We start from the raw sequence: 12,073 nt of genomic DNA on the forward strand, positions 1-12,073 counted from the left end.
CTTCAAGCACAATCCACATTTTAAAAAAGTTTTTTTCCACGTGTATCTCTTTAAAAGCCATCCCAGAGCTTGGCACGTAGCTGGCTTGCCATATGGATTTATTCCATGAGTGAAAGTAATTATTTTTATATCTTTGGTTCCCTAGAAAATGTTGATGTTTCCATCCCCTTATCTTCCTGGAGACTCAGAAGGCCCTCTTTGCAGATAGCACTGTGATCCTTAAAACAGGAGCAGAAAACAATCTTGCGAGTATATCTGAGCAAAGCTGACATATTTTTTCCTTTAAGATCTTGCAGCTGAATGTGGAATGATCCTGAAATTAAGGTCAGCTCCAGGTGGTTGTTTATATCAGCTGTCAGATTGCGGAATAAAAAATGGCTTTTATATGTTTGATTTTTATTGTTTTCCAGGGCAATGTCACTTTTTCCTGCTCCGAACCACAAATTGTTCCCATCACATTTGTCAACTCCAGCAGCAGTTATTTGCTGCTGCCCGGCACCCCCCAAATTGATGGGCTCTCAGTGAGTTTCCAGTTTCGAACATGGAACAAGGATGGTCTGCTTCTGTCCACAGAGATGTCTGAAGGCTCGGGGACCCTGCTGCTCAGCCTGGAGGCCGGAATCCTGAGACTGGTGATTCAGAAAATGACAGAACACGTAGCTGAAATCTTTACAGGTACTGTCTGATGATATCCTTCTAGCAGAATTTCTTCTTCTCCTTCTTTTTTCTTTTTTTGGATGGTACCTTGTTCAGCCAGTAAGTCATGAGGGATCAACTTAGAAGTTCTTCATCACTTGAGCACTGGAAAAAAAAAAATACTTCAGAAGACTGTGAATGGTCATTACATAATAGAATATATCTCACTTAGCAATGTTGAGAATCTTCTTAACAAATTTCCTTTGCGTCCATACTAAGGCAAGACCTATTATGAGAAGGGGCCTTATTCCATAGTGTCATTAAAGCTAAGAGAGAATTTGTGCAGTCAGAGGCATTTTATAAAATTTATTAGATTTCCAGTAATGGGAGTGAGTTAATCACTTAGAATTATAATATTTTTTATGTTCAGAGTTATAAAAGTTAAATCTCCATCCTCTTTATTTGGAGAAGAAAAATGTGAGCTGGCACTGGGCTGTTTCTCTCTAATCGGTGAAATGTTTGAGTACAGAGACTTGTAGGCCTCAGGTCAAAAATGCAGTTTTAATATAGTACAGGCTCTGGCGGCTCTTGGCTCTAAAGAATCCAGGTGCAGCCTGTATTATTAAGCACATGTCAGTCCATTAACATGCATTTATGACTGAGAAAGACGCTGGTAAGAACTGCCACCTTATCCAACTACAAAAAGGGAAAAATCATCAGTTATTTTAGACCTGTCTTTCAAATATTGAAATAAGTGAAAGGAAATCTCAAAATGTGCTGTTTGAGTTCCTGACATCTGTCTCAGAAAACTCTTGCATAATTCTGTCCCTACGGAGAACTTCCTGCATTTTGGAAATTTTGCACAATTTCTTAATTTGTCTTTCAAATGGCTCAAGAGTTTGTGTTTTCTGGCATTCGCCTACTTGGGAAGCAGGGAGACAGCCAAGAAAAAGAAAAAAAAAATATTTCTGAAGGAACTTCTTTTGAAAGTATTTGAGATATCATTGGCTTTATGAGATGAAAATCCCACATAAGCAGTGAAAATATGATGGCTTATTGTCCAATAGTTTGTGAAGACCAACAGGGCTACACTTGATATATAGTTGTCATGTAAAATGTAATACAGCACCATATTTTATTATGAAATCTAATATTAAAAGCTTTCTTTTGACTGGGTCTGATGTTTCTAGCATCCTGGATCTGTTGGAAGTTCATTTCTATGGGTAGGTCAGCACATGGCTATCTGAAACCTTCACTTTGAGCTACGTACAGTGTGCATGCTTTGGAGAAGCAGTAAATTTGGGTTTCTTGTATTGTGGATGATAAGGAGACTTGCAAAATAAATATATCCATACATCTTTAAAATGGAAGGCATCTGAATTTAGTTGTTTTAGGTGATGGTGCTTGGTAAGATGAAAAATTCCCTTCTTTGTATTTTTCTTAATTTTCTATTTTTGTTGTCTCCTTTCTTGAAAGTCTTACATATGTGTTTAGCGAGAAGGTCAAGGACCTCATTTCATTGTTAAGTGATGTGAGGATAGAACCAACATTCATTGCAGGCTTCCTGCTGGTCAGGTACATATCCTATAGGACTGTGACATAGGGGTCTGTCAGGAGGGGGGACGTAATGAAACTGACAGGATCATAGTTATTCGACCAACACACATAGAATAAAACAGAACCAGAAGGTGAGTTAAAGAGATGGAGATAACTGATAACCTAAGTTCTTTCCTTTGGATTTCCATTACCTGGTTTTCCTCTGTATCCTGTTGCTATATATATTCATTGTTTATATTGTTTGTTGCTTAAATAACTCATATAAAAAGAGATCCTGCTTTAGATGAAGGGTCTGCAGACAAATATGCAGTAGTCTACAAAAAGAATGGGCTATTTAGGATCCATCATTGTTTCTTTCTCAAGCATTTTTCTTGAGTTAAGTGGGATTCACATAACATGGGGAAGCCATTGTCTTTATAGACTTCTAGTATACTTTAAGTAAGTTTTTGGTGTAATACAAAACAAATTTTACATATCTAAGTACCAATAAGCACAAATATTCACTGAGTATTATATATTTTACATGGGTTTTTCTAGATATGTTTTAGCTCTTAATATGTATTCTGCAGTAGGATTATCATCTGAAATGAGAACTAAGGCACTAGAGGCTGAAGTCTCTCTCAAAGGTTTATCTGCTTCCAAGGACTTTGCCCTGTATTCTACAGCATTTCCAATGCTAAACACCCTAGTGCTCCCTGGCCCATATGGAAATTCAGACACTGCATGGAAATAGATGATATCTTCAAGGAACTTGAACCACAGTGACTCTAGCTCTTAGAAATCAGAAAATTTGTTTAGGCAAGTCTTAAATTAATGAAATAATATTTCAGCTTCCTGCTTTACAAATTTAGAACTTCCTGTTCTTTGCTGCTCATCATGAAATACCATGTACAGTGGAGATCACCTTCACAATAGTCATATGATCCTGAGGATCTGTCAAAATTCTCATCTGTTCCCTGAGCAATACCTACCGTAGTCCATTTTTTAATGAGGAAAATGGCTGCCATTTCAAAGAATCTTAGAAAAATGCTTAGAATTGAGATTGATGATGACCATTTCAATCTGAATCACTAAGAAAACAGGGCATTTATAAAGGTAAGAGACCACCTGTTTCATTTTCTTAGGAAGAATGAGGAAATGTCATGTAAAATGTTAAATAATGTAAAAAGAAAATTAGCATTGCTATAATTATTTTGAAAGTGATCTGACATTTTTTTGTTTCTATTTTTCTGCTGAGAGAATGCAAGACAGTAAGAATAGGAAATAAAGAAGTATGGAGTATCAGTCCAAAGATAGTTTTTAAATTGTAGTGCTTCACAAAATGTCACCTCTCCACTAAAGAGAATCTGAGCAAAGAAGCTGATGATGGGTTTTACTGGTCCAGGCTCCAGCTCCCCTGGGCACTTCTCAGGTGCAAGGTAGGCATCAGTATTGCTCTGTTAAACCTCAGCTTCCTCCTGTTTTAAATGGAGGGCAGACATAGAATCATGGAACCCATTCTAACCCTTTCAATAAGTTCTTAAAAGAAATGTGTAAGTCAACTTTCTCCTTATTATTTTTAAAGAACTTATCAAACCAAATCTTCTTTTGAAATGAAATAAATGAACACACTTTCCCATTGATTGGGAACTCCCAGGGCCAAACACCTTACCAGAAATAATTCTTTTCAACTCCTTAAATTCTGGTACATTTTGCCACTTTGATGCCATGATTTGTGTAACTCATATGCTTGTACATCCCATAGAGGTTACTCACATGACTTTCAATGACCAGTGGAAAATTAGAATACAAATCTGAGTGTTTGTTTGTTTTGTGATGCTAGAGGTAGAGTCCAAGGAAACTCTACCCCTGAGGTACATCCTAGCCCTCTAGTCCCTTTCATTAATATTATTATTATTATTATTATTATTATTATTATTATTATTATTATTATTTATTTTGAGAGAAAGACAGGGTCTCATTAAATTTCCTAGGCTGGCTTTGAACTTGGAATCCTCCTGCCACAGCCTCTTGGGCCATTGAGATAATAGGCGTGCACCAACACTCCTGAGATTTTTTTTTAAAATAACCTCCTAGGTTAGCCAGTTTTCTGTCCCTGTGACAAAAATACATAAGATATTAAAGTAGCAAAGACTTATTTTGTCTCAGAATTTCAGAGGCTTCAGTATATGGTCACTTGGGTCATTGCTTTGCATCTGTGCTGAGGCAATATAACATGGAGGGCACCCTGTGGTGGATTAAAGGTGCTCACCTCCTGGTGAGAGGGAAGCAAAGAGAAGAAAGGATCAGTCCCCATAGTGCCTTTGATGGCATGTTCCGCACTAGTGATTTAACTTCACTCAACAAGATCCCATCTTCTAAAAGTCCTATCTCTTTCTACTACTGGACCCATCAACTGGGATAATACGTGGGCCTTGGGAGGATACTGAAGATCAGAACCATAACACTTTCTTTAAATCACACTTGAATACTCTGTGTATGTGTGCGTGTGTCAGTAAAGTAGTATATGTACACTAGAACTTTCAGAATTAAAAGATGAATCGGCACTTTAGTCTCAGCATAAATTGAATGAACTCCAGAAGAAACAGGAAGAAAACTCCAAACTGAGAGTTCTCAGCCTGACATCTGGGCACCACCAACTGATGATAAAGATAGAAAGTTAGAAGGTGAAAGCCCATCACCTGGGTTGGAACAGAATCTCTGAAAAATGGGAACCATGGCTAGCAAAGAGCCATACACGGATGCCATGACAAACGCTTTTTAGTTGAAACAAATGCCCTATTGGAGCCCATTTTAGTTCAACCCATTTCTAGGAGAAAACTACGGTGCTTGTTGTATTTCCTCAAACACCTAATAACTGTTCAGTATTTCTGTAGTCCCATGAATGGTACTAGTTGGACCGAAGGCATTAAAAATATCAGTTAAGCCATCCATTCTATTGGTCATTGATTTTCAATACTTGCTAGACAGTTGTGTCTTCCTTTCTATATCATGAGATTCTAGTGACATAACTTGGATCAGCCTTAAGGAATATTATTTGATGTCTATTTAACACTGAGCTCATTTCAATTAAGTTATCCTGAGCTATGGCCAACACCATCCTGTCTTGTAGATTTTATCTCAATTGATATTTTCTAAAGAAACCTTTCCAAAGAAGGCCAGGTGGCCCTTTTCAAGGTTTCCAATTGTTCTTTGTAGCTTTTGTCCCAAGTGTGTGGTGTGTGTGTGTGTGTGTGTGTGTGTGTGTGTCTGTATGAGCATGTGTGTGGTTTTCTAGGTCTTACATAACAAAATATAAAGCAAGTAACTTAAATAGGAATTTATTTTCTCACAGTTCTATAGGCTATAAGTCCAAGGTCAAGGTGTTTGCAGGGTTGATTTTTTTTTTTTTCCTGAAGACTCTGTCTTGGCTTGTAGATGGTTATCTTCTCCCTGTGTTTCCACATTGTCTTCTTTTTTTCATGGGTGTGTCCTAATATCCTCTTCTATATATACCATTTTATATTACTTTAACGACTTTACCATATGAATATGGCCAAGACACAATTCAATTTAAAACCAGATATACTAATTACATTTCAAATAATTAGTGGTTTAATGTGATCTCACCACTGGGATGTAAAGGCCATGGGAAAAAGAACACTATCTGTCTTACCCATCATTATTACTCCAAGGCCTAGTCCAACACCTTGCCTAATCACGTCATTGGTAAACACTTACTGTAATATGAGTGAAAGGATGAATAAACCAGTTGAGTTGACCTCCCAAACATTTCTGAAAGTTATAATTTTCAGAGTAAAAAAAAGAGTAGTGATTTTTAACATTCCTGTTAGAACAGAATATGCTATAGAGTGTGTCAAACATCGGAATGAGATAAATTCGGGGGAAGTATTAATTAAATATAGGCCAGTGGGATTCCAAAAGGTGGGGAAATGGCCTAGAGAGCTCTATCTTGCAGAATGAAAGTGCTCACCCTGATTAATACTGGCAGCCAGATGGTTACAGGCTACAGCCCTGCAATTAAGAGCTGTTCCCCAAATATTGCCCTTTTTCATATAAGCCATTTGTAACTAGCCACCATCTGCACATCAAGTAAACATGATGAGGCTGTGAACTTCATCCTCTGCTTCAATTAAGTTTTCATCAATGCCTCTGTGTTTTAGCTAAGATAATGTTGATGATAAAATCCCATTAGCAAGGGCAGACAAATAGATAGCCACAGGGCCATGAATGTCACAACAAGCTGTCTGCTTGAGCACAGAGTTCGAGTTTCAGAAAACTCTGAGAAATGCTGAGAAATGCAATTGTCTGAGCTTCATATCAAGCAAATATTAGAAATATTTACCAAAGTAGTGATCTCTTAATTATCTGCAATTTTTTTCCATCCTGGGTAATAACCATGGCAACATTTTCTTTTCTAACTCACTCATGTTACTCTTTTACTCAATAGGGAACTGAGGGAGCTAGATTATCACTATGGTAGCAGAATAATCAAGTACTCAAACTTGCTATCACTTTCATTTGATTTCTTATTTTCCACTTTCACAGTTCTCTCATAAAATTTGCTTTGCTTTCCTTTAATGCAGCATTTTTTTTAAGTATATTCTCTGTGCTGGTCTTGGGCTGGAAACTGGAGGTGGAGACACCTCCATTCAGCAGCCTGTTGGTACTGTTGGAAGGGATGGTATAGAGGCATTTGTGATGAGGTAAAATTCATACCCAGTATGCAAAGGAAAGAAGAAACAAAATGGTGAGAAATAAAGGCTTTCTTGAGGTGAGGACAATGTGGCGTGGTTCTATAGAGTGAATAAAATTTGAGCAAACAAACATTGAGGGAAAGGATGCTCCAATCAGATAAGTGAAACAGGAGGAGAACCAGAGATGGAAGGCTTCATAAGAGCTTAGGACTAAACAGACACCAAAGAAGGACAGGCACGAAGGAAGCAGCATTTTGGTACAGGACTCTAGAGTCTGAGCTGCACTGGGAAGGAGACAGGGACATAACAATTTGGAGTTGAGCTTAATTTTTAGCATGGAGATATTGGGGTTGTGTACGCAGTTCTACATTAGAAAAAGAATAATTCCATGATCGATTACAAATGTATCTAACACATAACTCAGTAGATGGTAACCCCAGATGTTTTCCCCCTTATAACTGACCAAGGGTTTTCAGATCCAGGTTACCCTGAAATATGAGCCAGGCTTTAACAACTAGAAAAGATTTAACCTGTGATTTATGAGCAGTGTGCATGAGATGGCCGACACTTGGCAATGGAGATTCAGCTGTCCTGGTGCTCTATCAATCAATGAGCATTTGGAGAGGGTAGGATATTCCTCTGTTGATACTGAGGGAGACATCAAACCATGACTCAGACTGTGACCCCCAGGAACTTGTAATCCCATTGGGGAAAGGAAACTTACATAGACAAAATGTTAATTAATAATACAAAGCAGTAAATAATATGATGTACATGAGTAGATAAGACAACAGATATTATGGTAATTTAGGAGAAATTGTTAAGTACTGGTTTAGTGGAGGAAAGCCTATTTTATTCATTTCCAGATTTATTATCTTTTTAATTCACTTATTTATTCATTCAATCAATCATTTCACACTTTTAATATGCCCTGTGTTATGATAAGTGATGGAGATAGAAAGTTAGGATGCATATGTTCCCCACCCATACAGTTTAGGAGAGAGTGCACTAAAACAAAATACTCAGCCTTGGAGAATTGGATGATAGATTTGATAGTGTGGAAACTGGCAGGGTAGCATGTATATGGAGCAGAGGCTATAGTAGAAGTACTGATTGGTTAAGTGTGTTGACTTGAAGCATAAGTAATTCACTGGACTGGCTGGAGTAAAGAATTTGTGTAGGGATATTGGGAAATAACATGGAGAGGACATGGGTTCTGACTTGACTACAAAAGGAACAAACTATCAAGTTTGAGTTTCATTTGCTGTATCTCATAGCTCACACAACGGGTGGGGCATTAATAATCTTGCTCTTTATCTAAACCAGAAAGAAGCAGAACTTGAGAAAAAGAGGGAGAGCATCATGAAAAACCCAACTGTAGTGAGAAAGAGTAGAATAAAGTTTGAAAAAGGAAAATTGAAAGAATAGGTCAAGTCTATCTACCATGTACGGAGAAGGGTTAATATAATTTGATAATTGATGGACAAAAGATGTCCAAGAAAAACATAACTCAGGCTCTAAGATATAGCATAACGGTCTTAATAATTGTAATATGTTCTTTTACAATGTGATTGACATTTTAAAATTGCCTTACTCAATTATTTATATATTCCCTACTTTGTTCTCACAAAATTGAAACTACCTTTGTACTATTAAGTAAGGGTAGAGATGACAGGATGTGGAAAAAAACAGCCAAATTGGGTTTTCTAGGAACAATAAAGCTGAAAGTTGTAAGTCAAGCCAGTCAGTTCTGCTTCTGTTTTACAGATGAGGAAGCAGGTTCAGTGAGATTAAGAAATCTAAATTCCTATAAATTATAAGTGGCAGGGCTTTGAGTAAGGAGTAACAAGTGAAAAAAGGTATCAAGGAAATCTGTAACCAGTTATTTCCAGCACTGAAAATAGAATTTTCCGGAGCTGTCTCTGGCCTGGGCTCTCTCTCTCTGCATGCTTGTCTGTGGTTGTAATGGCTGTGGCCGGTCATGGCTGACTGGCCGTCCCTAGATGATACATCCTGGGAGAGACTCTTACTTTCATTAACACCTTGCAACACAGATTATGATCTTGCTTTTCCTTCTCCAAAACACAAAAAGAGCCACTACAATAAGATGAAGATTGACATGGAAAGATCTGTTAGGGATTTGACTGAGGAAGGAAAGAGAAAGTATAAGTGCACCAGGGCCCAGGAGCATGTCAGGCACCAGTACCCTAAAACTTTAGAATTATTGTTTTAAGCCAGGGTTCTCAGTGAGGGCAGATTCAGACTTCCATCACATCCACCCTCACCCTTTTCATCCTTGGCTAGGGAACTTTGGGCAATGTCTGGAGACATTATTGTTATGGAGTTGGGGTCTTGTTATCCATGTCTAATGAATAAGGGAGTCTCTCCACATCTGCAGGCCAGTTGTACTACAGACATCTCACTCCAACTGAGAACTAGTCATTCTGAAAGATTCAGTGTCAGTCCTGCTTTAAACCAAATTGCCTTTCTATATAAAGAGTAGATGCTCATGGTCTCACTGAACTTTTCTGAGTCTGTTTCATCAAATGTCTACTATTAAAATTTCTGTAAAATTAATTCACAAAAAAAACATTTTAAGAGATATATTAAGTGCTCCTATTTTATATTTTATCTAAAAGGGAAAATAAATTTGAATAACAATTAGCTATAATTCCAAAATTATACCTACATAGGCATTTTGAGATACAAAAGTTGAAACTTTAATCGTTTTTGAAAGCTAGATTAGTTGAGTACACATGTGTGTAGTCTGAGTGACTTGGAAGCCTGAGGCAGGAGGGTTGCAATTTCAAAACCAGCTCAGGGAAACTTACCCTGGGTCAAAATAAAAATAGAAAGATCTGGGGATGTAGCCCAGTGGTAGAGTGGCCCTAGCTTTAATCTCCAGTAAGTAACACACACACACACACACACACACACACACACAATCACACACACACACATACACACACACAATTTGATAGTCAGTAAACAAAAAACAAGATCAAAGTAGTATTGTTAAAAGAAAATTTGTCTACTGAGAATATAAGTTGGTGAAGTCATTTTGGAAATAGTCTTGTAGTTCCTTAAAAGATTAAATATGGACTTTCCATATGACCCAGCAATTCCACTCTGGGATTCCAAAGAAAACTGAAAACCATGTCTATATTAATATGTATACACAGATGTGCATAGCAACATCATTCATAACAGCCCAAAGTGAAAGCCACCCAACTTTCCAGTGACAAATGCAATATACCCATACAAGGGAATATTATTCAGCCATACAAATGTACTTATTCATACTATATGTATGAACCCTAAAAATATCATGCAAATCAAAAGAAGTCAGTTACAAATGGAGCATGTTTTATGTTTTATTTTTAAAAGTTTCAGAAAAGGCAATTAATTCATAGAGGTAGTTACTAGATTAGTGGTTGAGTGGAAGTGAAGGTGTAGGACGACAAGACGGGAGAATGGTAGATAAAGTTTATGGATTTGGGGGATGACAAAATATCTTAGAATTGTTTGTTGTATTGGTTATCTGAATCTATCGAGTTGTACATTCTAAGTAGATGAATTATACCTTAATAAAGCTGCTATAAAATTTTTTAAAAAGGCAAATTCAATAGCACAAACAAAAAAACTTTAAAGAAACACTTGCTCACCACAGTGATTCCAAGAGCAGGGCAGGGCTCACTTTGGCATCAGATACAGAAGCAGCTTAGCCATGGTGTCAGATACCTCCCTTAAAGGCTGATTTTGCCTCTAAGTAGTCACATGACCTGGGGCAGACTCTGGATTTCTGTGTTGGCATCTACAGTATGAGAGCAATTAACTTTTTCTCTTAGACTATCATGAGAATTAGCAATTATACACTTAAAGTGCCTGGCATATTATACACATTCAAGACTGATGATGTGTATTTTTAGCTATTTTTACAATTGGGATGTGTTTTAAAAATTTATTTGCAACATTGAGAACTGCCCCCTGATCTTGGGAATGGAGCTCAAGATCCCTTCCAACTTTGGTTTGCTTCCTGAGGAAGTTCAGAACATCCTATTTAACTCTATATAAGGAACATTTTTTTTATTAATGTCTTAGTTTGAATTCTGGGACCTATGAGAAGCAACAAGGACAAAGTGGATAAAGACTACAACGTGCCCCATCCTGTATTTCAACTTAAATAGATTCTTATCTTTATTTTTAAGTGATTGCAAAATTTTTAGAGTTTAATTTTAGAAACTTTAAAATTGCCAGCACTCTATATAAGAAAAAACAAAAATACTCTGAGATTCTATCATTCAGTGTTTTCTCCTTGGAGAACCTTCAGAACAAACCGTTTATTTAGCCAGAAGTTTTTACTTACCAGTATGTCAACAACATTATGGGACATTACACTTTTTAATAAGGATATTATATCTCATATGACGAATATACCATATTTGATTTGGCTAACTTGCTATGATTGAAAACACTAATAGTTTTAAGCTTTCACTATTATAAGTAATGGTGTCATGAAGTATCTTCACCATACACCTGGTCTTTAGCATTTTTTATTTTAGGATTAATTCTCTAGAACTATGGAAAATGAGGTATGGCATTCATAAGATTTTTGATGGCCATTTGGTATATTGCCCTCCAGAAAGAATGCATAAACATATGCAGCCATGAGCAACATATGAAATGTCCTCTTTCTCTCTATATCTGCTAATATTGAATAAGTACCAGCATAAAGTATGATCTCTTTTCCTTTCCTGTCACAAGGCTCATCACTAACATTCTGATAACAGAAGACAGGTGAACATGAGAAAAATGTAGCTAATTTACTGAATCAAAATTTTATGTGAAAGGGGAGATTTCAGAAATAAAGACCCAAAGACCCAGGGCAACCGATCTGTTCTTAAACTGAGTTGGATGAAGAGTAGACAGCCATATAGAAGTGCAAATACACCCAAGGCTATTACCATTATTTGATCCAGTGATGGTAGATGGAGTGGAAAACTCAGCCAGACTCTCTGCTCAGATTCATCCTGAACTCTCTGTGCAGCACTCCCTCTCTCCCAGATTTGGGTTAGGATCCTGAAATGACAATCTTCAAGAGATAGGAAAAAAGCAACTGTACTAGTTTTTTACTTGCTTTCTGGGCGTAGGATTCTAGTTTCCACAGTCCTCCTTAAGGGAAA

At 37.1% G+C, this 12,073-nt stretch overlaps 1 protein-coding gene across 2 annotated transcripts in view; it reads left to right on the forward strand.

Annotated features, from left to right (window-relative positions):
- The window catches only part of Cntnap5 (contactin associated protein family member 5), a 790,097-nt gene that overhangs the window by 414,116 nt on the left and 363,908 nt on the right, over nucleotides 1–12,073 (forward strand). For both annotated transcript variants that reach the window (XM_021721849.3, XM_078017259.1), the window contains exon 8: nucleotides 411–675. In XM_021721849.3, the coding sequence (XP_021577524.2) occupies nucleotides 411–675 (265 nt within the window). The remainder of the gene's footprint in view (nucleotides 1–410; nucleotides 676–12,073) is intronic.

Source organism: Ictidomys tridecemlineatus, chromosome 7 (assembly GCF_052094955.1).
Source record: "Ictidomys tridecemlineatus isolate mIctTri1 chromosome 7, mIctTri1.hap1, whole genome shotgun sequence".
In the NCBI taxonomy this organism is placed as follows: Eukaryota; Metazoa; Chordata; class Mammalia; order Rodentia; family Sciuridae; genus Ictidomys; species Ictidomys tridecemlineatus.